The sequence below is a fragment of the Aethalodelphis obliquidens genome, unplaced genomic scaffold (assembly GCF_003676395.1).
Source record: "Aethalodelphis obliquidens isolate GAN/ISIS:26980383/991018 unplaced genomic scaffold, ASM367639v1 scaffold3, whole genome shotgun sequence".
Lineage (NCBI taxonomy): Eukaryota > Metazoa > Chordata > Mammalia > Artiodactyla > Delphinidae > Aethalodelphis > Aethalodelphis obliquidens.
The window spans coordinates 30091923-30115281 of NW_020837947.1; the positions used below are offsets into that span (position 1 = coordinate 30091923).

The 23359-nt window shown below is 36.4% G+C and overlaps 1 protein-coding gene across 1 annotated transcript in view; it reads left to right on the forward strand.

The window, feature by feature from the left end:
• The window catches only part of MOXD1 (monooxygenase DBH like 1), an 84239-nt gene extending 61121 nt beyond the window's left edge, over positions 1 to 23118 (forward strand). The window contains exons 6-12 of the mRNA XM_027086218.1: positions 327 to 429; positions 1898 to 2064; positions 3162 to 3353; positions 4902 to 4961; positions 8802 to 8944; positions 19071 to 19239; positions 19773 to 23118. Of these exons, the coding sequence (XP_026942019.1) occupies positions 327 to 429; positions 1898 to 2064; positions 3162 to 3353; positions 4902 to 4961; positions 8802 to 8944; positions 19071 to 19239; positions 19773 to 19934 (996 nt within the window). The 3' untranslated portion in view covers positions 19935 to 23118. The remainder of the gene's footprint in view (positions 1 to 326; positions 430 to 1897; positions 2065 to 3161; positions 3354 to 4901; positions 4962 to 8801; positions 8945 to 19070; positions 19240 to 19772) is intronic.
• The last annotated feature ends 241 nt before the right edge of the window (positions 23119 to 23359 follow it).

Genomic DNA, 23359 nt, shown 5'->3' on the forward strand with positions numbered 1-23359 from the left:
TAGTAGTTGTGGTGCACGGGCTTAGTTGCTCCGTGGCATGTGGGATCTTCCCGGACCAGGGCTCGAACCCGTGTCCACTGCATTAGCAGGTGGATTCTTAACTACTGCGCCACCAGGGAGGCCCTATATAGTATTTTTGATATGAGGGTGGTTTATTTTTCTTTCCATAGGAAGTAATTCTTTCCTTAAGCCATTTTATTTGATCAACTATAGATTAATGGAGTTGAAAAACGTTGAAATATCGTTGAGAATGGCTGGCTTTTGGGTGGAACAGAGCTCTGAGGGACTTTCACAGGACAGTTTGTCATGGAATTTTGCTTGTTTAGGGTTTTTCCTATCCACCTCATGTTGGATTATCCCTCGGTACTCCGTTAGACCCTCATTATGTGCTCCTGGAAGTCCATTACGACAATCCAACATATAAGGAAGGTAAGTGTATTTTTTATACATTTTACCTATGATTTTAAAAGTTTTGTAACTTTTTATTTTAACAGAGTTAAACAGACTTAAAATAAAATAGCATCCAGTGGTAGAAAGAATTAACCTATACATTTGTCATCCAATTAGGATACTTTTATTAGAATGAAAAAGGGCACTATTAGTAGTTACACTGGGACAACAGTCATTAACCAGCGATGAACCAGGCAAATGGGCGCATGTGATCACTAATTTTAAAAAGCAATTTGCATATTACTTACCAGGAAGTAGAATAATAGACTTTTCCCTTTATGATGTAAATTAGTCCCAAATACATGGTGCTTACAAAATGTTTTCTTTCTAAAAGCATATATAAAAAACTATCATTCATCACACTAGAAAATATTAAGCATTTTGTTGTGTGATAGGCAAACCATAAATATACTCAAAAATATTTATGCAGTGACACTGTGTAATATGATGTTGAAATGAAGAGAGGTAAGTATTTACACCTGAATTTACTATGTAATATTCCAAAGCCAAAAAATTGAAGGATTTAATATGAAATTATCAACAGAAGTAACTTAAAGTTATTATTTTACACTGATTCGTGCAATTTTTCAGCAAATACTGAGCACCAATGATGTGCTGGGTCTGTGTTTAACAACATAATGTCCCCACCCTCATGGACATTATAGTGTAGGGGAAAAGAGAAACAATAAAATAATCACAACAATTAATACAAAATTATATATATGTTAATTGATCAAAGGTCAGTTCGGTAGTCACAGGTAGGTAAGTCACCACTGCAGAGAAGAAGCAATTAATTTTATAGTGGAACGGATTTATGAAGTGTTGGGGCTCATACTGTCCATCCTTATGATAACTTATGTCACAGAAAGAGATGTGTCTTATTCATCTTTCCTCCCCACTGTGCCTGTTGTTGTGCTGTTCACATGATAGATTCTTAATAACTGTTTGTTGATCGAATGAGTGATGAATTATTAAAAGACTGGTAATAAACTATAAAGAAAGTTAACCATTAATACTTTTCTCCATCACCAGATGGTTTCTAGACCAAGGGGTTTTCACCTCTATGTAAATGGTACTGAACTTCACCTCAAAACAATGTACAATGAAACTCCTGTTGAGTTATTCTATATTCTAATGAATGACTTTAGAATTTTCGTTCTGTCTTCATATTAGGTAATTGTGGAATATATCAGCTAGTCAACACAAATGTGTCTCCTATGGTATGCTGTGTAAGTCAAGAATGGTTGCAGACCATATGGCGACTCGTCTTTTAATACCTCTTTGTGAAGCTGAATGTTGCCATCCATTAATCTTTGCTTGTACTCCTTTCCCTTGTGAGATTATTAAGAAAAGCCAATGAACCCATTTCAACTGAATCTGGAAAACTTTTTCTTTTTTAAGAACTTAAACTCACTTTTAATTATTCTTGTTTAAACGCTCGTTCCAGGCTTATTAGATAATTCTGGATTGAGGTTATTTCACACGACAGATATAAGGAAATACGACGCTGGGGTGATTGAGGCTGGCCTCTGGGTAAGCCTCTTCCACACAATCCCTCCAGGCCTGCCTGATTTCCGGTCTGAGGGTCACTGCACCCTGGAATGCCTGGAAGAGGTATGCTATGTCTGAGTCTGTGAGCTGCTGTTTCCAGATTAATCTATGCTCTTAGAAACTATGTTTGGAAAATTCCAAGTTAGTTTATTATTAATCTTTTTCTTGTTGTCATGCTGTAAAACAATTATTTACAATTTTAGCAAGACCTTTATTGCTTTTTTAAATCTTGAAGACTACAGGTGTAGAATTCTAAAGACAGGAATAATTTTCAGGGTGTTTTCCTTCCTTTCCCCTCCTTTGATTGTTTCATAGTGGATACTTCACTTTCTCTTTTACAATTTTGACCTTTGTTTGTGTAGTCCCCTTTTCCTTTCTCAACTTTATCTTTTATCCATATTTGTTTTCTCCATGATTCATTTTCATTTTTTTCTCATTTTCTCTGATTTGTAGTTGCCTTCCCTTCTTTAACCAAAGAGCCAGAATAACTAATATAAAAATACATATTGGATAAGAGAAAACCATATATAAGTATTTCATAATGGCTGCTTCCATTTATAGTTCTTTTTCCTTGAATTAAAGTATTTCGACATGGTTAGTATTCCTTATGAATTATAGGATATTGTGGTTGTAGACAGTGTGGCAGACTGGTGGAGTGGAAAGATTGTTTTCTTCTGAGTTATTTAAGCCATTTAGACCATGAATTAAATTGCCATGACATCAACCACTAGCTGTAGGACCATGAGCATTTCATTTAATTTCACTCTCCCAGTTCAGTTTTCTCATCTGGAAAAGTGGGAATAGATTCTCCTTTTAAGAGTTTCAATGTGCAAGCTACCAACGTACTGGAATCTTTCTGCCAGGAGCTTTGACTGCTTTCTTACCTACTAAAAGAAGAAAGAAGAAAGATAATATTTAGAAGTGGTCCAGTTGGTCCTCAGCAAGCATTAGTTCCTTTTCTTTTCTCCCAGCCAGTATTGCTTCACAAAGATATCACTGCTAGGTATAAGTCAGGAAAAATCCAAATTCAAAATGTCTGGCAGCTCATGCATTCACTCAAATTGTGTAAGCGTTTCTTCTCAGTTGTCTCTACAAGTCTGTTTTAAGGTGAACTGTCTGAGCTTATTTGGGCTAATCAGGCCTCTCTGTGTCCCCTGTAGGCTTTGGAAGTTGAAAAACCAAGTGGCATCCACGTGTTTGCTGTTCTGCTCCACGCTCACCTGGCAGGCAGAGGCATCCGGCTGCGTCATTTTCGCAAAGGGGAGGAAATGAGATTACTCGCTTATGATGATGATTTTGACTTCAATTTCCAGGAGTTTCAGTACCTAAAGGAAGAACGAACAATCTTACCAGTATGATTGTTTTGTTCTTTTTCACTGAATGTCATCAAAGTCCTGAGACGTAGGTCTGCTGAGAATTAGCCAGGTTTCTACTGGTGAAATAACTCGCTCATCCATATCCTCAAAGCCACCCACGTGGCTGTCGCACAAGCCACATGGAATGTGTTTGCTCTGTTTTCCCAAACTGAAACTCGTTTTTCTTACTATTCCCAGGGGCAACTCAAGTTGTTGATTTACAAAGAAAATAAAAACTTGGGTTTTGTGCGTAAGCATCATTTTTTTTTTTTTTTTTTTTTTTACTTGACTCCCCAGTTAACAATCCTTTGGCTTGCAGTTCAGGTAACGGTAAGATCAGAAGTTTGCTTTCACCATAAGATAGTTTTTGGAAGTTTCATTTCAGTAAAAATGAATATAAGGTAATTCTTTCATTTGACAAAGATATTTGGACATAGCTAATTATTCTATTGTGTGTAATCCAGCTTGCAACAGTACTTGGGGTTCTAGTGGAAGGACACAGAAGAGGATTTTATGTTTTATAATAATGAAGAATTTAAAAAATTTTATGATGCTTCATTTTGTCAAATTTTTTGTTTAATGGCCATCAAGCTCAATAGTTATATAAATTCCTACCCTTATTCTCTTCTTAAAAGTCAGATACTTATACTAGTTACGAAGTGAGAGTAATAGCAATATCTTTTCTACATGCAGAAATTCCCTGATACACCCTGAGAGTAGGAAGATGAAATTTGAGAAACAGTGATCTCAAGATTCTTAAGGACTACCCTCCATTTTATGGTGTTGTCTTGTCTTGGGACTCTCCACCCAGTTTTATTGGGTTATCTCAGAACTCCTTGTGACACATAACTGGTGTGCCATAAGTAGGGTATAAGTATGTTGAGCTACTGATCTCTGGGCTCTCTGAATATCTAGGCAGGGAGGACAAATCTGGGGGCCATTACCCAGAGCTCACTCCCTCTGATGAATAGCCTGTCCACTCACCTGACTGGGGAGCCATAAAAAATTATTTTCATTATGTGCAGAACTGTTCAAAAGGTTGGAAAGTACGGGAAAAATAAATTACTAGTAATTTGCCTCATAAATCTGTTTTAAGAAAATGAATACCTAAGGACCTTTAAAGAAAATAATGTAAATGAGGAGATAATCACAATAACTAGTATCTGTGGCTTTTATGAAGTGTTTTATCTGCACTAAGAGCTAAATGTGTGCTCTGTCATGTAATCTCCCAACAGCTGTGCAAGATAAGTGCTATTTTTATCATTATTTTTTAGATGAACAAATTGTGCCCAGTTGAGTCATTTCCTTACCTAGGTCATGCAGCTAGAACATGGTGGAGTCTGGCTTGAACAAAGAGAGCCTTATTTGTTTCTTTGTTTGCTTATTATACGAGCAAACCTAGAATTTAATAGATCAAAGGTCTTCTTATGAATCAAAGTACTTAATGCATGCATTCATATAGCAAATTAAACTGTTGGTCTACAAATGTATTAGATAAATAGAACATGAAACGCCAATCTGAAAGCTTCTACTTTTATGTTTTAGGGAGATAATCTAATTACTGAGTGTCGCTACAACACAAAAGATAGAGCCCGGATGACTTGGGTAAGAAGAATTTTATTATTATTAAAATTTATTTGTGGAGGAGGAGGAATAAACTTTGATCTTAGAAGAGAAATAAGTGAAAAGCATTCACTTTTTTGCATTTGGAAGCAAAATTCCTGAACGTCTTGAACATGAATCATCATAAAGGTAAAATCAGAGCTGTTTTAGCATTTTATCAGATTAACTAATGATACTTTGGTAATATTTGCAGTGTAATTTAGTGACCCCTTCAGGAAAAGCTATCCTTAGTCTTTCAGTTTTTCCTCACCAAATATTATTATAAAGACCTGTGGTCACTAATGACCATGCGCGTGAGTCTGGACTTAGATGAATCGAGACTTCAAAAGGAAGAATAAATTCCATGACCTTAGTGCTTCTGACCCAAAGAGAAATCTGGTCCCAACAGATTTACTGGGGAGTTCGGCCACACATTCAAGAAATAAATCACTCATGCCTTCCTCGGTCTCTTCCAGGGAGCACAAAAAAAGGGGGAACACCTTCTACCAACTCATTTTAGGAAGTTAGCATAAGCTTAATACTGAAACTTGATATGGGCAATACGAGAAAGGTCCACAACGTGCACCAGAGGGAAGTAACTTTGACAAAGTATCGACAAACCAAATCCAGCATTATGTAAGACTGTAACGTTAGGACTGATTTGGGCTTAACTAAGGAATGTAAAATTGGTTCAAATTAGAAAATACACTAATGCCATTATACATTAAGAGATCGAAGGAAAAAGACTTATGATCACTTCAACAGGGGCAGAAAAAGCATTCATAAAATTTGTCAGTCATGGGGGGAATAAAGGACATTTAGCAAACTAGGAATAGGAGAGAATTACCTTAACCAGATAAACATTAGCTGTGAAAAATCTATAGCAAATATCAAACTAAGTGAAATGCTAGAAGTAATTCTTTAAAGTCAGGAAGAAGACAAGGATGTTTATTATCACTGGTTTTATTCAATATCGTAGTAGAAAAGAAAAAATGAGATATAAAGATCAGAAAGGAAGAAGCGAAGAAATAAAACATTATTTACAGATATTGTAATTTTCCACATCAAAACCTCCCCCAAACTGATAAATCTAAAGTTAATTGTATTTTAGTGTACGATAAATTATCTCAAGAAAATTCAATTTAAGGCTATAAATCCTATAGAAATAAAATAACATTAGATGTGTTTGATCTCTATGGAGAAAATTATTAGTCATTATGTAAGACATTAAAGATCACCTAAAGAAATTAAGAGATACTGTGTTCATGGATAGAAAAGCTCAGTGAAACAAAGATAATCTTTCTTTTTCTTTTTCTTTTTTTTTCTTTTTAAATTGGTTTATAAATTTGATATAATTCCAGTAAAGAAAGATCAGAGAGATTTTATGATTTGGGGTTTTGGTGTCTAACTAAGAAATCTTCACCTAGCCAAAGGTTTTCTCCTATTTTTTTAAAAAAAATTTCTAAAAATGTTACAGTTTTAGCTTTTACACGGAGCAAGTTGATTGTAAAATCTACATAAAAGAGCAAAGCGTTAAGAATTGGCAAGACACTACTAAAAAGAACAAGATGGGAAACAAGCTACTAGATTTGATGACTTATTTTAAAGCTATGGTGATTAATAGTGTGGTTTGCGTCCAGAGTTGGAAGAGTGTACTGGAATAGGGATCCTGGAAACAGACCTACAAACCCCCTGTATGGGAACTTGGTTTAAGATCGAACTGGCATTCAGATAAGTGGCAAAGGATGGACTTTTTCATTAAAGAATTACTGGCACAGTTGGGTATCCAGATGACAAAAATAAAATTACATCTTTATCTCCCACAATGCACAAAAAAATAATTTCTAGGTAGATTAAACATTAAAATGTGAAAAACAAAATATTAAAACCACTAGGAGAAATATATATAAATATAACTTTAGTACTTTGGGGTAAGAACTTATTAAACAGAACATAAAAAGTGCAAACTATAAATTAGAAGATTGATGAACTTGATTACCTTAACACTTTTGGTTACCCAAAAAACACTATTAAGTGAAAAGATAAGTTCTAAACTGAAAAAAAAAATTGCAATACACAAAGCATTAGTATCCAGCATATAAAATAAATTCTATAAATCCATAACATAAGACAAACATACAATAGAAAAAAAGCAGAAGTGTGTCCCTCACTGGACATTGCCATCGGTGTCAAGGAATGACCCACTTAAAGTTATACTCTCTTCAGTGGGGCAGCCAGCAGCCAATGACTGGTTGATGTGAGAATACAAAAGCCCAATTCCCTTCCTACAATTTGGTATAACTCTGAATAGCCAACCCAGCTCAGGAACAAATTAAATATATTTACTGAGGTGTCAGCTGCACTGAGGAGATCAGCTTCTCCTTTTGCCCAATCCTGCATCAAGTGCAAAGCATTCTGTTTTGCAGTTTGTAAAATCATTGCACATTAACCACTACATTAATGTATAACTATGAACAACACTACTATGTTTTTCACCTTCACTTTTGAAAGATAGATGATTTGCTGGATACAGAATTTTTGATTAATTTCTTTTTCCCTGGAGCACTTGAAAATGTGATTCCAATATCGTTTTATTACTTCCATCATTTATGATGAAATGTCAGTTGTTCACTGTATTACTGTTCCCCTATATGCAATGTATCGTTTTTCTTTGCCGCTTTCAAGATTTTCTCTTTGTCTTTTAGCAATATGACTCTGATGTGTCTAGGTATGGCTGTCTTCATAATTACCTTTGGCATTTATTGAGCTTCTTGGGTCTGTAAGTTAATGTTTTTCACTAAATTTGGGAGGATTTCCACCATTTTTTTCAAATATTTTTTCTATTCTTTTTTTCTCTTCCCTCTCATTCTGGAATTCAAATTACATACATGGAACATTTAATATTATCTTACAGATCTCTGAGGTGTTTTCACTTTCTTTAGTCTTTTTTCCTCTGTGCTTTGGGTTGGGAAATTGCTATTGATTGATCTTCAAGTTCACGGCTTCCTTCCTCTGCCATGTCAAGTTGCTCTCGAGCTCATCCTGTGAATTTTTAATTTAGTTATAGTACCTTTCAACTCTAGAATTTCTATTCGGTTCTTTTTTCTAATGTTTTCCTTTGTCTGATGTCATTCCTTATTTGTTCACTCATTTTTCACATATTTACCTTTAATTATTTGAACATCTTTCTTTAGCTCTTTAAATATATTTATGTCTGTTTTTAAGTCTTTGCTGAATCCAGCATCCATGTCCTCTCACAATTTATTTCTACTAACTTTTTGTCCTGAATACAGATCATAGTTTCCTGTTTCTTTTCATGTTTAATAACTTTTGGTTGAAAATTGGACATTGTTGTAGCAACTCCAGATGCCGTTCTTCTTTTTTAATTAGTACCTAATTTACTACTTAGATTCAAACTGTGAACTGTGCCTCCCCTGTGGTATGCAGCTGCTGATGTTTATACACATGACAGCAAGATTATGGAAAACTCAGTGCAATCAGGCAAAGATTCCATCACACTGACCGATCGGTATCTTGTTACTGAACATCCTCTGAAATGTTCACTGTGGTGAGAAGTTTACATCACATACTCTGAACTTTGAGGAGATTATTAAGTTATTTAAGAAAGGCAGCTTTTAAAGAGATGGAAATAACTTTATTAATTTTTAACTGTGCCACTATCTTTTGAAAAACCAAATTGGCCTTTAAGTGATGATTTTTCAGCTTTAAGGTTTATGACGTTTCAATACAGGAAGAAACTGCATAACATTTGCAGCTTGTGTTCTATAAGTGTCAGAGTTGGTGGAACATATACGTCTCTAAATAAAGTATCTCCATTTTCAGGGAGGATTAAGCACCAGGAATGAAATGTGTCTCTCATACCTTCTTTATTACCCACGAATTAACCTGACTCGATGTGCGAGTATCCCAGACATTATGGAGCAACTTCAGTTCATTGGTGTTAAGGAGATCTACAGGCCAGTCACGTAAGTAGTAAATGGATTTCGTGGTAGGGGTAAGGATGGGCTTTATTTTCACAGTAGATTCATCACCATGGTATGGGATTCCTTCATGTGCTGTTCTATTTGATTATTTTCAATTGGGGAGTCCAAGGGACCTTCTTGCTTGTTATGTCCAGGGTCCTTGAGACTACTCTTAGGTTCAGTAGTTTTCTAGGAAGACCTAAAGGATTCAGCTTATAGTTGTACTCATGACTAATATTTATTACAGTGAAAGAATATAAAGGAAAATGAACAAAAGGAAAAGGCACATGAGGTAAAGTCCACAGGAAACCAAATGCAAGCTTCCAAGAGACCTCTCCTAGTGGAGTCACACAGAGTGTGCTTAATTCCACCCACGTCAAATTATGACAACATATATGAAGTGTTGTCAACTGGAGAAGCTCATCAGAGACTCAGTGCTGAGAGTTTCTATTGGGGGCTGGTCACATAGGTGCCCTCTGCTTAGCAAATAGCAAAATTCCAGACTCCCAGAAGGAAAGCAAGTGTTCAACATAAACAGCATCATTCATACAGACAGTCTAGGTACAGTAAGTTACTCTTATCATTTGGAGAAAGTTTTATGTCCTATAGGAAATTGTTTGCTATTTAAGTTCCCTGATGCCAGCCAAAGGTCAGCCTTCCAAGCAGGTGTTCCTAAGGATGGCAGTCTCACGCCTTCTGTGTTAACTCTTTGTGCACAACTGCATATAATAGAAATGACTTAGGATAAAATTATAAACAAGAGAAATATTATTCCTGCTCCCTTGAGATTATGTGCAAGAGTCGGGAAGAGGTAATAAGCAAATAAACAACATAATATAAAATTTCAGATATTAAAAGATGTTACGAAAATAATCAAGACAGTGAAGGAAGTGTATAGTTGTTCTCAGTAGGGTGGTGAGAGCTTCTCTTGGGAGGTGTCTTAGTCCATTTGGACTCATTACTGCCATAGACAGGGTAGCTTATAAACAACAGAAAATGTATCTGTCACTGTTCCAGAGGCTGAGAAGTCCAAGATCAAGATTCTGGCAGATTCAGCATCTGGTGAGGACCCACTTCCTCACAGACAGCCATCTTCTCACAGTGACCTCATGTGGGAGACGGTCAAGGGAGCTTTCTCAAGCTGCTTCTATAAGGGCACTAATCCCATGTATGAGGACAGAGCCTCCCAAAGGCCCCACCTCCTAATAATGTCACCCTGGACATTAAGATTTCAGCATGTGAATTTCGGAGGGTGTCGGAACACAGATATTCAGACCATAGCAAGAGGTGATGTTTGAGCAGAGACCTCAGCGATCAGGAGCCAGTCAAAGAAAGATATGCAAGTATACTCTTCAGGGAGAAAAGCCAGTATAATGGATGTTGGGTATGAGGTTAGCATGTTCAAAGAACAGCAAGAAGCTGAGTTTGGCTGAAGCAGAGTGAAATTTGGCAGAGAGTAGGTGACGAGGTCTAAGAGCAAGTGGGACCGTATAGTGTAGAACTTTTCAGGCAACATAAGGACTTTGGGTTTTAAGTGTGAAGAGAAGCTATTATAGGGTATAGGGTATTATGAATGTTAATTTAGCTACTGCATTGAGAAGGGACTCTAGGAGGGCAAGATTGGAAAGAATCATATCTACCTGGAGACTTGTGATTGTCCAGTTGAGAGGTGAGGGTGCCTCGGACCAGGATGGTGCCAATAGTGTTTATGAGAAATGGTTCCAATCAGGTTAGCTTTTGAAGGTAGCACTCTCTGGACTTGTTGATTGACTGCATCTCTGGGAGATGGTGAGGGAAAGAGAAGAGTAAAGGGAAAGTAAGGATATGTGAATGGTGCAGGGAAACATGTTTGAAGAAGAAATGGAGAACTATTATTAATTAATTATTATTATTAATATTAAGGTTGATGTAGACTAAAAGGGTTTTATCCATCCTTAGTAGTGCCACAAAGAATTAGGGCGGCTGGTAGAAATTTTGAAGTGTAGATTTTATTTTAATATAAGGAAGTATTTTCTAATGATTAGGATTTTTCAAAATGAAAAGGACTGATGTAATTAGGCAAAAGATACACATAGAGTTTTGAGGGGGTGTATTTAAGGAGAGCTTAAATAAACTCTTAATGAGGATGTGGTAAAATGCAGATCTGAAGGAGAATATAATTATGGTCTCCTTTTTTTTTTTTTTTTGCGGTACGCGGGCCTCTCACTGCTGTGGCCTCTCCCGTTGCGGAGCACAGGCTCCGGACGCGCAGGCTCAGCGGCCATGGCTCACGGGCCCAGCCGCTCCGCGGCATGTGGGATCTTCCCAGACCGGGGCACAAACCCGTGTCCCCTGCATCGGCAGGCGGACTCTCAACCGCTGCGCCACCAGGGAAGCCCTGGTCTCCTTTTTGTTCCAAAATTTTATAGGGATTATAAATTAGGAACTAAAAACACTTTTATTTTTAAATTGAACCTGCTAGTCATAGATATGTTCTACTGAGTTCTTATCCAGACAACCCAATGACCACTAGACAATAAGTCTGTATCTACTAAAATACAAATAACAAAATGCTGGTGTAAATTAGGTTGTAGGTTATGAAGTATTTTCACATACATGAGTTCATTTAATATATTTTCACACAATTCCAATAGGTAGAGCAGTATTTGCAATCCCAGTTTAGAGGAGGAAATGGAAGCTATGAGATTAAAAATCTGTTCAACCTCATAGAGTACATACTAAATGGGGGAGCTGGGGTTTGTATTGTGGTTGCTGATACATGTGCCTTTTTGTTCACAATCAATAACTACGTTGCAAATAAGTAAATAAAATATCAATAAAAATCAAAACAGCACATAAAACATCATTCTAAAAACAATAGGATGTAGTCTTGTCTTTAAAATATTGAGATTATATTGTTTCTTACTAAGACTTAAGTAGTTTTTTTTTTCCCTTTAGAATATTTTTAACGTATTGACTAGAAACTTTTCCTAATCAAGAGAATGTTGGAGTGAATGTTGGATGAACATTCAAAACCGTGTATTTACAAGATGAATGAAATGTGTTCTGTGGTCCAGTTATTTTCTTTTGTGTTCAACTTGTGTGAAGTCTCTGAAACACTCAGCTCCTGTGTCCCAACGAGCTCTGTCAGTGTCCGCACGTTTGGTCTCCTTCAGGAAATATTGAAGTTGGGATTTTCATCACTTCTCAAGACAGGGAGGGTTGCTTCAAAGAACAAGGCCAGTTTTGAGATGGTATTGCCCACATAAAACCATTTAACTACATGGTTAAATATAGTTATTCTTCAAAAATATGAGTGAAAAAGAGCCTCTGTTATAAAATACACGTTTGGACTTTAAATCAGACTTTCAAGTCTAGTTCGTCATCACACTGACAAAAATATCATTAAAGGCCAAACCAACAAGGTTCTGGTGAAAGGATCAGAAAGAGAGAAATGGTTTGAGTGCTTTTTTTCTGTTTTGCTAATAAGAATATCGCTAATTTGGTTTTAGGACACAATACTAAACAGGAATATTATAGAACATATAACCTAGAATCTCCTATTTTTGCTTTTAATATAAGGACTATTTAGGTGTCCAGTTTTTTTTTAAACATTCTGTAGCAATTCTAGGATTAAAGGATGCATTGGCGGAAAGATAGAGACAAGTACATCCTGTCTCAGGAATTGTCTGTTTTGGGGGATGCAGTTTTTCTCTGCCTCCTACAGATCTGGCAAGGCTTAAGGAAAAACAAAAAACTCCCAAAGATCAGATAACAGAGTAGACAATGAGCTCAGATAAATTTGTATTCTCTGCCGCACCATACATCACCACTGTCTGTGTGGTTCCAGTGAGGTTTATGTGATGGAAAGTTCCTGCCTTATTTGTTCTATTTCTTAAAAAAAAAAAATCAAGAGAGGTGTTTGTGTTTTTCTTTGCAGGAAAAAAATTACTTTATGTTGATAAGGTGTAAAAGTCACACAGGCTTTATTATAGAGTTTAGGTAATGCGGAAAAAGGTTTAAAAAAGAGGACGGGGCTTCCCTGGTGGTGGTTGAGAATCCACCTGCCAGGGCAGGGGACAGGGGTTCGAGCCCTGGTCCGGGAAGATCCCACATGCTGCGGAGCAACTAAGCCCATGCACCACAACTACTGAGTCAGCACTCTAGAGCCCGCGAGCCACAACTAGTGAGCCCACATGCCACAACTACTGAAGCCCACGCGCCTAGAGCCCATGCTCCACAGCAACAGAAGCCACCGCAGTGAGAAACCCGCGCACCTCAATGAAGAGTAGCCCTCGCTCACCGCAGCTAGAGAAAGCCCACGCACAGCAAAGACCCAACGCAGCCAAAAATAAATAAATTGAAAAAAAAAAGAGGACGAAAGCAATCACCCCAAATTCTGTTAGAAATAAGCAACACTAACATTAATGGAATGTCATTACAGACATTTTTCTATGTAGGTATTGATATGAAGATGAATAGAGTAGCATTAGAAAGATTATAATTTGTGCACTGCTTTAAACAAAAATATTAAAATTTAATTTTGTTTTAATTTATCAGAAGAAAAAGAAACTAAATCAAAATTGAATAACTGTTGAACAAATAAACATTGCTATTGTTTTTAACTACAAGAGATAATATTGTATAAAGGAGCTCTCAAATGTTGAGAAAATAGATCATAAAAGATATTAACACATTTTCTTAAAAAACATGTTTCAGTTTTAGATCATAAAGATGAGGACATTCACACGTTCACATTTTCTCCCAACCTCCCTTTTGTACCTCCAAATATGTATTATTTATATTAGAATTTTTGTATTCTCAAGATTTTAAATTTTCACATTTAATTCTAAAACATAATTTCCACAATATTTAATGCAACTTTTATAGATTCAGTGATAATCCCTAATCTTTATATGATTTCTGCATTTCTGAGTTCTTTAATTTGATTCCTCAGGGTTTTGTCCTCAAGTTGCTTAATCAAGAAGGGCTTCCATGTGCCCTGAGTTCCTTTATATTTGAAAATTTCTGCATTTATATTTGGGCAGCATATAATATTTTGGGGTCTTAGGGTTTTTTCCCCCTTTGGAGATGTCTTTGGATGAATGGGCTCATTCTTCCTCTACCTGGAGAATTCATAAGTTAAATTGAACATATTTCAGTGTTGAGCATATGAATCAAATTTTCCCGAAACACAAAGTGTTCTTTCAGTACATATATTCACTTCTTTTTTTTTCATTTCAAGGGAATTTTATCTTATATCTACAGACTTTTTTCTAATCTATTTGGGATTTTTCTCAAGCTTCTTCCCATAATTTTTCAGAAGCGCTCTTCTGCTCTCTGTTTTTTCTCACTTATTTGGTACTAATTTTTTTGTCTTAAGTTTATTTCCTTTAGTCTGCTATCCCTCTTTTCATCTCATTGTGTTGTTTTATCATCTTGTATTTGAGCTCTTGTTTAATTGAATTCATGTTCTTATTAAATAAACTTACAGCGTGAAACACTTGAGGGAATTCTCTCCAGTATAATTGGTTTATATCTTCCTCTAGAGTTGATTTTTTCTGTCTCCTTATATGAAATGTGATATAATTTCCTTTCACCCTAAGTTTGCATGGTTGTTTGTCATTTCTTGCTTACGCTGAGCCAGTTCTGTTTAAAACTTCTCTTTGCTCTGGTAAAACATAGGTGAATTTTTACTACCTTCCAAGCAAATCTGAGAGAGCTTTCTTTCTCTCCACACCACAGTTTGAAGTTTGGGTGATGTGTTTTTATGTACTTCCTTTTCTGTATTTTGAGGGTAAAGCGCTGTGTGTGTGTAGAGGTGGGACTCTATATCACAATGCATGGGTTATTCCTTCCTCAGATTTTATTAAAAATCTATTAGAGGATGTTTACTAAGTGGTTAGGGCTGAATGCCTTTCCATAAGGGAATGTCCCAGGCCTTATATCATGCTGTCAAATCTGTTGCAGCTCTCAAGCTTTTGCTTCCATCAGGGAGATTCAGCTTTACTGGGTGCTTCCCAGCATTCACTGGCTCAGGGAGTGTCCAGAGGATTAGGAGTTGTGCCTCGTTAAGTCAGATTTCCTGGTTTCCTTCTGTAGCAATTTGATTGGTAAAGTATATACTGTGTCTTTTCTGTTGGTTTGTTATGTTTTTTATTTTTTTTTAAGTCAAATTGCTTGAGGTAGAACATACATACAATAAAATGCCCCTATGGTTAAGTATACTGTTCTAAAGTTTTCTCAGATGTGTACCCCTGTTTAACCACATCACAAATGAGATATAGAGCATTTTCATCACCGCCAAAACTTCTCTCACACCTCTGGAGACAATCCCCCCTCCGCACAAAGCTCCAGGAAACCAGGAAACTGCTTTGTCACTATCTATTGGCTTTGATCTTTTCTAGATTTTATGAAAATAGGATAAGATGGTATATACTATTTTGTGCCTGGCTTCTTTAACTTGCAATGTTTCTGAGATTCATCCACACTGATGAATGTATACTGAGATTCATATATATACATGAATATATACGTATGTATGTAGCAGCAGTCCTTTCCTTTTTATTGCTGAGTAGTATTCTCCAGTGTGTATATACCCAAATTCATTTATCGATTCACCAGTTGAAAGACATTTGGATTCTTTCCAGCTTGTGGCTATTATGAAGAAAGTTGCCATGAACATGATTGTGTTCATCCTTGTATGGACATATGTTTTCAATTTCTGCGTTAACACCTAGTGGTGGAATCCCTGGATTGTACACTAAGTTTATGTTTACTGCATAAGACTCTCAAAATGTTCTCCAGAAGAGCGTACCTTCTTACATTCTCACCAGATTAATAAGATCTCTTACTGCTTAACAATCTTCCCAATGTATTTTGTATTTTCCAGATTTTAAATTTTATCTATTTTAATGTGTATGCAGTGGTATCTTATTGTAGTTTTATTTTCCATTTCCCCGTGACGCATGATACAGAGCCTCTTTTCACATGGTTATTAGTCATTTATATATGTTCCTTCGTAATGGTTCAAATTCTTGTCCATTTAATTGGGTTACTTTTTAAAAAATTATTGAGTTGTAAGAGTCCTTCATAATTTTAAAGAGTTCTTTATACTTTGGATGTAGAGCTTTGTCAGGTACACGTTTGCAAATAATTTTTCCCAGTCTGGCTTGATTTTACTTTTTCAACTGTATTTTTTGAAGTCTGTTTTATCATTTTTGGTTTGTTTTGTGCTTTTGATATCCCACGTAAGAAATTGCTGCCTGCCCAAGGTTGTGAAGATTTTCTCCTGTTTTTTTTCCTAAAAACTTTATAGTTTTAGCTTTAGGTTGATGATCCATTTTGAATAATTTTTTGTGTGTTGGATATGCTGAGGTTCATTGTATTTCACACAGATATCAAGTTGTGCAAGAACCATTTGGTGAAAAAAACTACCCTTTTCTTATATAATTACTCTGGAAGGTTTGCTGAAAATCATTTCACCATATACTGACAATTTCTGGACTCTGAGTTCTGTTTCATTGTGGTACATGTTTAGCTTTACTATAATACCACACTCGATTATTATTATAGTTTTATAGTAAATCTTGAAATAAGAGTGTGTAACGTGTAAGTCTCCGAACTTGTCATTTTTTTCTTTTTCCAAAATTATTTTGGATAGTCTAAGTTTATTCCATATTTGTGTATTTTTAAATCAACTAGTCAATTAAATTAAGCTTACACAGGAAAATTACTCATCAATATTAAATCCTTCCTTTTTATCAACTATAGTGATATATAAATAATACCCTTCTATTTATATGTATATCTGGGTAGTCATTTGGACACTGCCCAGATGTGCAGAAATGTAACTGTTTTACTTTCTAGAACATTCCTAATGTTTCTAATAACTAAGTCCCAGTCCCAGTGAGAGCAGAAGAACTTGCTACCTTAGCATTACCTGTTTCTGGTTTACAGCTTAGTCTTTTAAGGAAAAATACTCAGGATAAATATTAACTTTTTCAGGATTTCTCCTCATTCTATCTTTTCCTTCTCTTTTCTCCAGTGGTAATCTGGAAGTGTGGTGTAGGACAGGCTGGAAACGTTAGGAACTTAGTTGGTGTGATGTTACAGAGTAGGAGCCTGAACAAATTTAGTAGGAAGGGAAAGGAGACAATAAAAATGAGACAAGATGCCAGGTCAGGGAGGTTGTGACGTGCTTCTCCTCACCCAGCCTGTCATGCTGGCTCCAACATAGGATTGATTGGGTCTACCCTTTCCTACATCCTTTTCCATATATTTATAGTAAGTAAATAAATGTGTTTATACCTCTTCTGTCATTTTATACTGTGAAATCTCAAACAGATACTAGTTTACTAATTTGTTTTAGCAGTAAAACTTTTTAAGATTTCATCTACATATGTAATACACTATTCACTCTTACCAGCAAGGCTGCGGAAAATTTAGGGCACTTCGTCCACCTTAGTGCTTTAGCAGAGATTCCATTGCCACCTTGTGGTGTTTTAGGTGATTACAGGCTGATGATCACACCCCCCGACTCCCACCCCGCTAACCCCCAGCATTTCCCTGGTGATGAAGTTGATTTTCCTTTTTTCAAGACAAATACCTTAGCTCTTTGAAAAGTAAATTTGATTTTTAATATTTTATTTAAAGTTATTTTATATTTAATGAAATATAAAGCTTTTAGTGTATTTAAAAGGACATTGTATGTGAATATAATGGTCCTCTTTCAAGTCAGATTTTTAGTTTATGCAAGTTTTTACATGTACAAGTTTTATTTTATACTAATTCTGGATTGTATCTCTGCAGGTCTTCACAGTGTATTTAATTTACAGTGTTATAGATCTAAGGTCATTGCTAGATATGTTTAATGTAGTATGATGGTCATTGCTGTCTATGGTACTTTAAGGTCTCTGTGCAAAATAGTACATTTAAAACTCAACAAAGATATATTGACTTTAATTAAAGGAAAAAGAAGGTTAGGAATAAAGAATATAAAGATTCTCATATATGACCTATTGTATTACTCATTGTCTTATTAGAGTACAGAGGAAATGATTTTGTTTTAAACATGAAAAATTTATCTTCGTAACTGTAAAAGATTAATAAAGGATGTTTAATTTAATTAAAAAGATAATATTCAATGTGCCTGAGTAGGTTATGTGTGTAAGAGAGAGAGTCGGTAGTGACATAATTAAATGAAGAAATTGTGGAGATCAAATATTAAAAATAGAGATTCCTCAGCTGGAGGTTAATTCATTGTTAATTACTGAAAATCACTGGAACTTCCTCTTGGGGTGTCAAGGGAGCCAAATACCTACTGGTTACCCATGATAATCTCCTGGAAGGTCCATGGAGTAGTTTATATAAATTTCTGAGCTATGCCAACACTTACACTTTTCCTTCTTTCAAGAATCAATAATATCAAACTTATATTTAATGAAAGACGCCACCTGAAGAGCACCCCCTGAAGCTGGCCATGCCATTCTGCTGTGATTTCGTCCTTCTTTGTTGGACATTTAACATATGTTTTTTAGAGCAGCAAGTAGAAGCAGAAGGTATCATCTGTAGAGTATTTGTTTCTCAGTGGAATATTAAAAACACTGGTTCCAAAAAAAAATAATAAAAATAAAAAAACTGGTTCCATTTCAAATTTTTCAAAACTTTTTGTCACTTAGGCAAGCTAAAACAGGGCAGCCAGCAGCGGTCAGGCTTTTCAACATCATGGAATTGAAATTTCCAACGTTGTTCAGTCCCTTTTGAGATTCTGTACGTTTCTTCATTACACCATTAGCATTATACTCGTCAGAACTGAATGCTTACCAGCTATATTGTTAACTAGAACCAAAACAAGTACGTGAGGAATTAGGAGGCTCTGGGGAAGCTTTCTAAGCCAAAACGATTTGTTTAAAAGTAATACCCATCTGTTACTAAACCGAGGAATTTTGTTTTTTTTTAAAAGACTCCTTATTTTATATGTATTTCTTCTAGCAGCTGCTTAAGAGTTCATCAGTGCTTTGCATTAGGTTATCTGTGTGTGTAAAAATGAACAAGTATGAAGTCTATTTTAGAATGTTGAAAAGTGATGGAAACATGTAATGCTTTTGTTCTGAATATGACTAATTATGGTTATTTATTTTAAATTCAGGACCTGGCCTTTCATTATTAAAAGCCCCAAGCAGTATAAAAACCTTTCTTTCATGGATGCAATGAATAAGTTTAAATGGACTAAAAAGGAAGGTCTTGCCTTCAATAAGATTGTCCTTAACCTGCCGGTGAACGTGAGGTGTTCCAAGACAGACAACGCAGAGTGGTCGGTAAGCCCCACTTTGTTTTAATCTTCGGGGAAATCAGATGTTACATCTTACCTGAATCCACAACAGGTACAATCAAAGGAACAGACAGATATCCGTAAACCCAGTGGTCCGGCTCTTGTCACCTTTTTTGGTTCTCTTGGTATAGTATAGATTAGCCAAATCTTGTCTTTTGATATGTCTGCGAATTTATTCAGTGATTACTTAGATTGGCCCCAAACTCCTGATTCCACTTCCTTTGAAGAAGGCAATCTATTCTAAAACTAAAGTTGGGGTGAAGAAGGAATAAAATGGGATGAGAGCTTCACAAAAAGACAGAGCGTGTTTTCTATCTCTTCTTTCCCAAGGGCGTGTCCGGCCCTCTTCGCCCCCTCGCTGGGAATCCTTAAGGTTCCGACACCCGGACGGTGCACAGCTTCAGCATCCATACCGCCACCCCTTTAAGCCCTGCAGAAGCGCAAAGGCTGAGCAAGCTTGGCCGCAGTCCTGCTCTTAAATCACACACTCAGTGGCAATGTCTGCTCTTTCCTTTGCAGATTCAAGGGATGACAGCATTACCTCCAGATATAGAAAGACCCTATAAAGAGGAGCCTTTGATGTGTGGAGCTTCTTCCACTTCTCTGCGTGGAAGTGCGTCTCTCGAGCTGCTCCTGTGCTTCATGGTTTTGGGCGGCACACTAAGCACCGCGAGCTTGTAATTACGTGCACCGCTAAGCACGTAATCCTGTTGTGCTCCGTCACCATGGTTTTCCGAGATCCGAAAGTGCAGGTTAAAGACACTTCGGGCGTGAAGGGTGAGGGCGAAGCTCTTGGAGACTTTCCTTTCACGTGTTCCCTTCCTCCCCTCCCCCTCTTCCCAGGCTGCCTGAGAGATGTGAGTCGGGTTCTCGTCTTTTCCTCAGAAACATCTGATCAAATGTATCGACCCCCAAATAGAGCAAAGCTGGCCTGACTTAATATAACCTCTTAAAAACTATGGATAAAGTCAAGTGGAAGTAAAAGAATTCTTTATCTCCTTCTGTATTTCATTTTATTGAAATACTCCTTGTTATTTTACTTTTTAAAATTGTTGATTCGGTTTCTATATTCCTTTTTTTTTTTTTTTTTTTAATGTTTTCATCTTAAAGGTGTAAAAGGAAGTACTCTCCCTTCCAGTTGTCTTCCTCTTTATTGCTCTCTGGTGTGACTTCCCAGATGTAACGGTGGTCCTTCCTACCTTTCCGCGTTACCTGGTTCTGTCCTTTTCTGTGCATTACCCACGGACCTCAATGCTTTCTGATGGTGCCCATTCTGAGTCTGAGTCCCAAACTACCCTGAATCCATCTCAAAGTACTTTTTTTCCCCCTTTCCCTGCTCAGCACTGGCCAGGTGAGTTTTTTCCTTGAGCTCTGTCACTATCTAAAAAGAAAGAGGTTATGGGGAACATAGAAATGGTACATAACTGATTGTAGGCTGAGGAGAAAATGTAATTGGCTGCAAACTCTGTGCTGTGAGGGGTGTTTTGTGGGGCTCCAGGGCAAAGGCCAGATAGTGTGAACCAGCTGAGGAGGGTGTGAGGTCCCTCCCTGACCATGGTGGGTGTCACACGTGTTGCATACTGGCTCAATCTGAGTCACAGTTGCTCTTGTAGATGTATTTTTATATTAGATAATAAACTAACTTTCCATCGTAAAATTGTCACCAACTGAAAATCTTGTCACCTTTTTTGGTTCTCTTGGTATAGTATAGATTAGCCAAATCTTGTTTTGTGTCTTTTGCTCATTTCTTAAACTAAGTCTGTTTGGATCATATTAATAAACTAAATAAAATTAAATTTTTGTGTGGTATCTTGCATACTCCTTGAGACAATCAAGTGGTTCAATACCGCTTGATTTGCCAGTCCAATCAATTAAGAATGTTGCAATTTCCATTCCATTTTTAAGCCATCTCTCCCTAGCAAACAATGTCTTCAACACAAACTGTATTGTCTTTTAAATAAATATTATGTTTCGGAGTTTTTCCTTCTTGATTCTCAGAATTTGTCCATCTAATGAAATACTTGTAATGTTTTTGAGGAATATTTTATTGTTAACTTTAATTCTTTTTATTTCATAAGTGTTATATCAGATTCTATGATTTTCCTTCTAAATATTTATGTAAGAAATATGATCATCTCAAACACTCCCTATTTGAAATCTCATGTTTATTTTTACTTCAGAATTTCTGAATCTGAGATATCAAAGTAAAATGATTTCCTTTGGAAATTGTGTGATATTATATTTGTTTTCATTGTTCTTAGTAAGGAAGGTGCACATACTGGCTAGAAAAGGATACACAGCTTTTGGAAACTCAAATCTTTGGAGCCAGGGGAATCTATTTTTCTACTTAATGTTGCTAAGAATAAAGCTGACATTCTTCTGGTAGGAATTCTCATGAATATATATAATTTTGAGGCATTGACTCTTTCTTTGAAATTGGGATAGGTTATCTGTTGAATATTTGGTAGGATTCTGATTATATTCTAAGTTAGTTTGCTCTTTAGTTGAGCAGACCTTCCTGAACAGCCCAGGCTTTTTACTGCTGCCCTGGATCAGGTCACAGTACCTGTTTCCTAGGCTGTCAGGGAGGAGTGCCTGAGACTCAAGGGAGGACAGAGTCTCCATGTACAATGGTCCCTGGTTTGAGCCTCCGTGTGATAAAACCAAAATTCATCAAGGCCGTGTGAGGTTGAAAGTATCTTGGGTGATCATTTCCTCTGGAGTAGTCTCAGGCAGGGTCAAGGGTGAAAAGAGTGATTCGAGTGATGCAGTCAACAGAGGCAGATGACTTAAGAGCTCTGGACTTTATCTTAACGGCTACGGAGGCCAACGATGAATAGCAAATAGCAGGACATTTGGAAGCAGGATATAACTGCACTGTACAATTTGCTCAACTAAACTCTTATTGTTGGACGTACAGGCCATTTCCAGTTTTTCAGTATGATAAACATTGCTGTGATTAACGTTCTTATAATTAAAACTCTCATTTCTATAAGTATTGCCTTATAAGTTACTAGAAGTGGAATTACATATTAATAATTGCATATTTTTGAGAATTTTGATGACTACTGCCAGATGCCTTCAACTTGTTGTTCAAATTATTCTCAAATGGTTCAAAGAAGAATCCTATCTATCTATCTATCTGTCGCTCTATCATCTATCTATCTATCATCTGTCCACAGAGAGAGAATAATAATTCAATATAGTAAAATGATACCAATTGAGGACTGTGGGTGAAAGATATAGGAGTTTTTTAATACTATTCTTGCAACTTTTTTAAATTTGAAATTATTTCAGAATAAAAAGTTACAAATGCAATAATGAAAGATCCGCCTATAGTAAAGTGATCCAGGCAGGTGACCTTCCCTAGACAGTGGCGAAGAGAGAAGTTGGAACGTGATTATGCCTCAGATACCCATGGGTAAGTGCAGGGATGACTGGCAATTTGCCAGTTCTGACTAAGGGTGGAATATATTCCCAGTTTAGAGGTCCAGAACAAAGGGCTTGAAAAATTTAGGGATTTGGAAAGGATCCCAGAACAAAAAAGGAAGAGGTTTTGGAGCTGGAAATCATTAAAAACATGTATCATTTATTTCATGTTTTTTCCCCTGATTATAAATCTAATGTGTAGTAATGCCTATTCACTTGAAGAAAATTTAGAAAATATGGTAACTTAAAAAATAGACAAAACCCAAATCTGTTAATCCTATTACCTAGAGACTACCAGCTCTAACTTTTTGGTTCATATGCTTCTAGTATATGTCTGTGAAAGTATATATTTATGTGAATCCATATTTAATATTAGATAACACTAGCTTCTGAAACAAATTCCAAAATATCAATGGCTTAACGTAATAAAGTTTATTCATATTCATTTACTAGTTTGATGTGTGTGGTTCATTTGCTAATTGGCTTTCCTTTTTTTTTTTAACGTCTTTATGGGAGTATAATTGCTTTACAATGGCTTGTTAGTTTCTGCTTTATAAGAAAATGAATCAGCTATACATATACATATATCCCCATATCTCCTCCCTCTTGCGTCTCCCTCCCTCCCACCCTCCCTATCCCACTCCTCTAGGTGATCACAAAGCACTGAGCAGATCTCC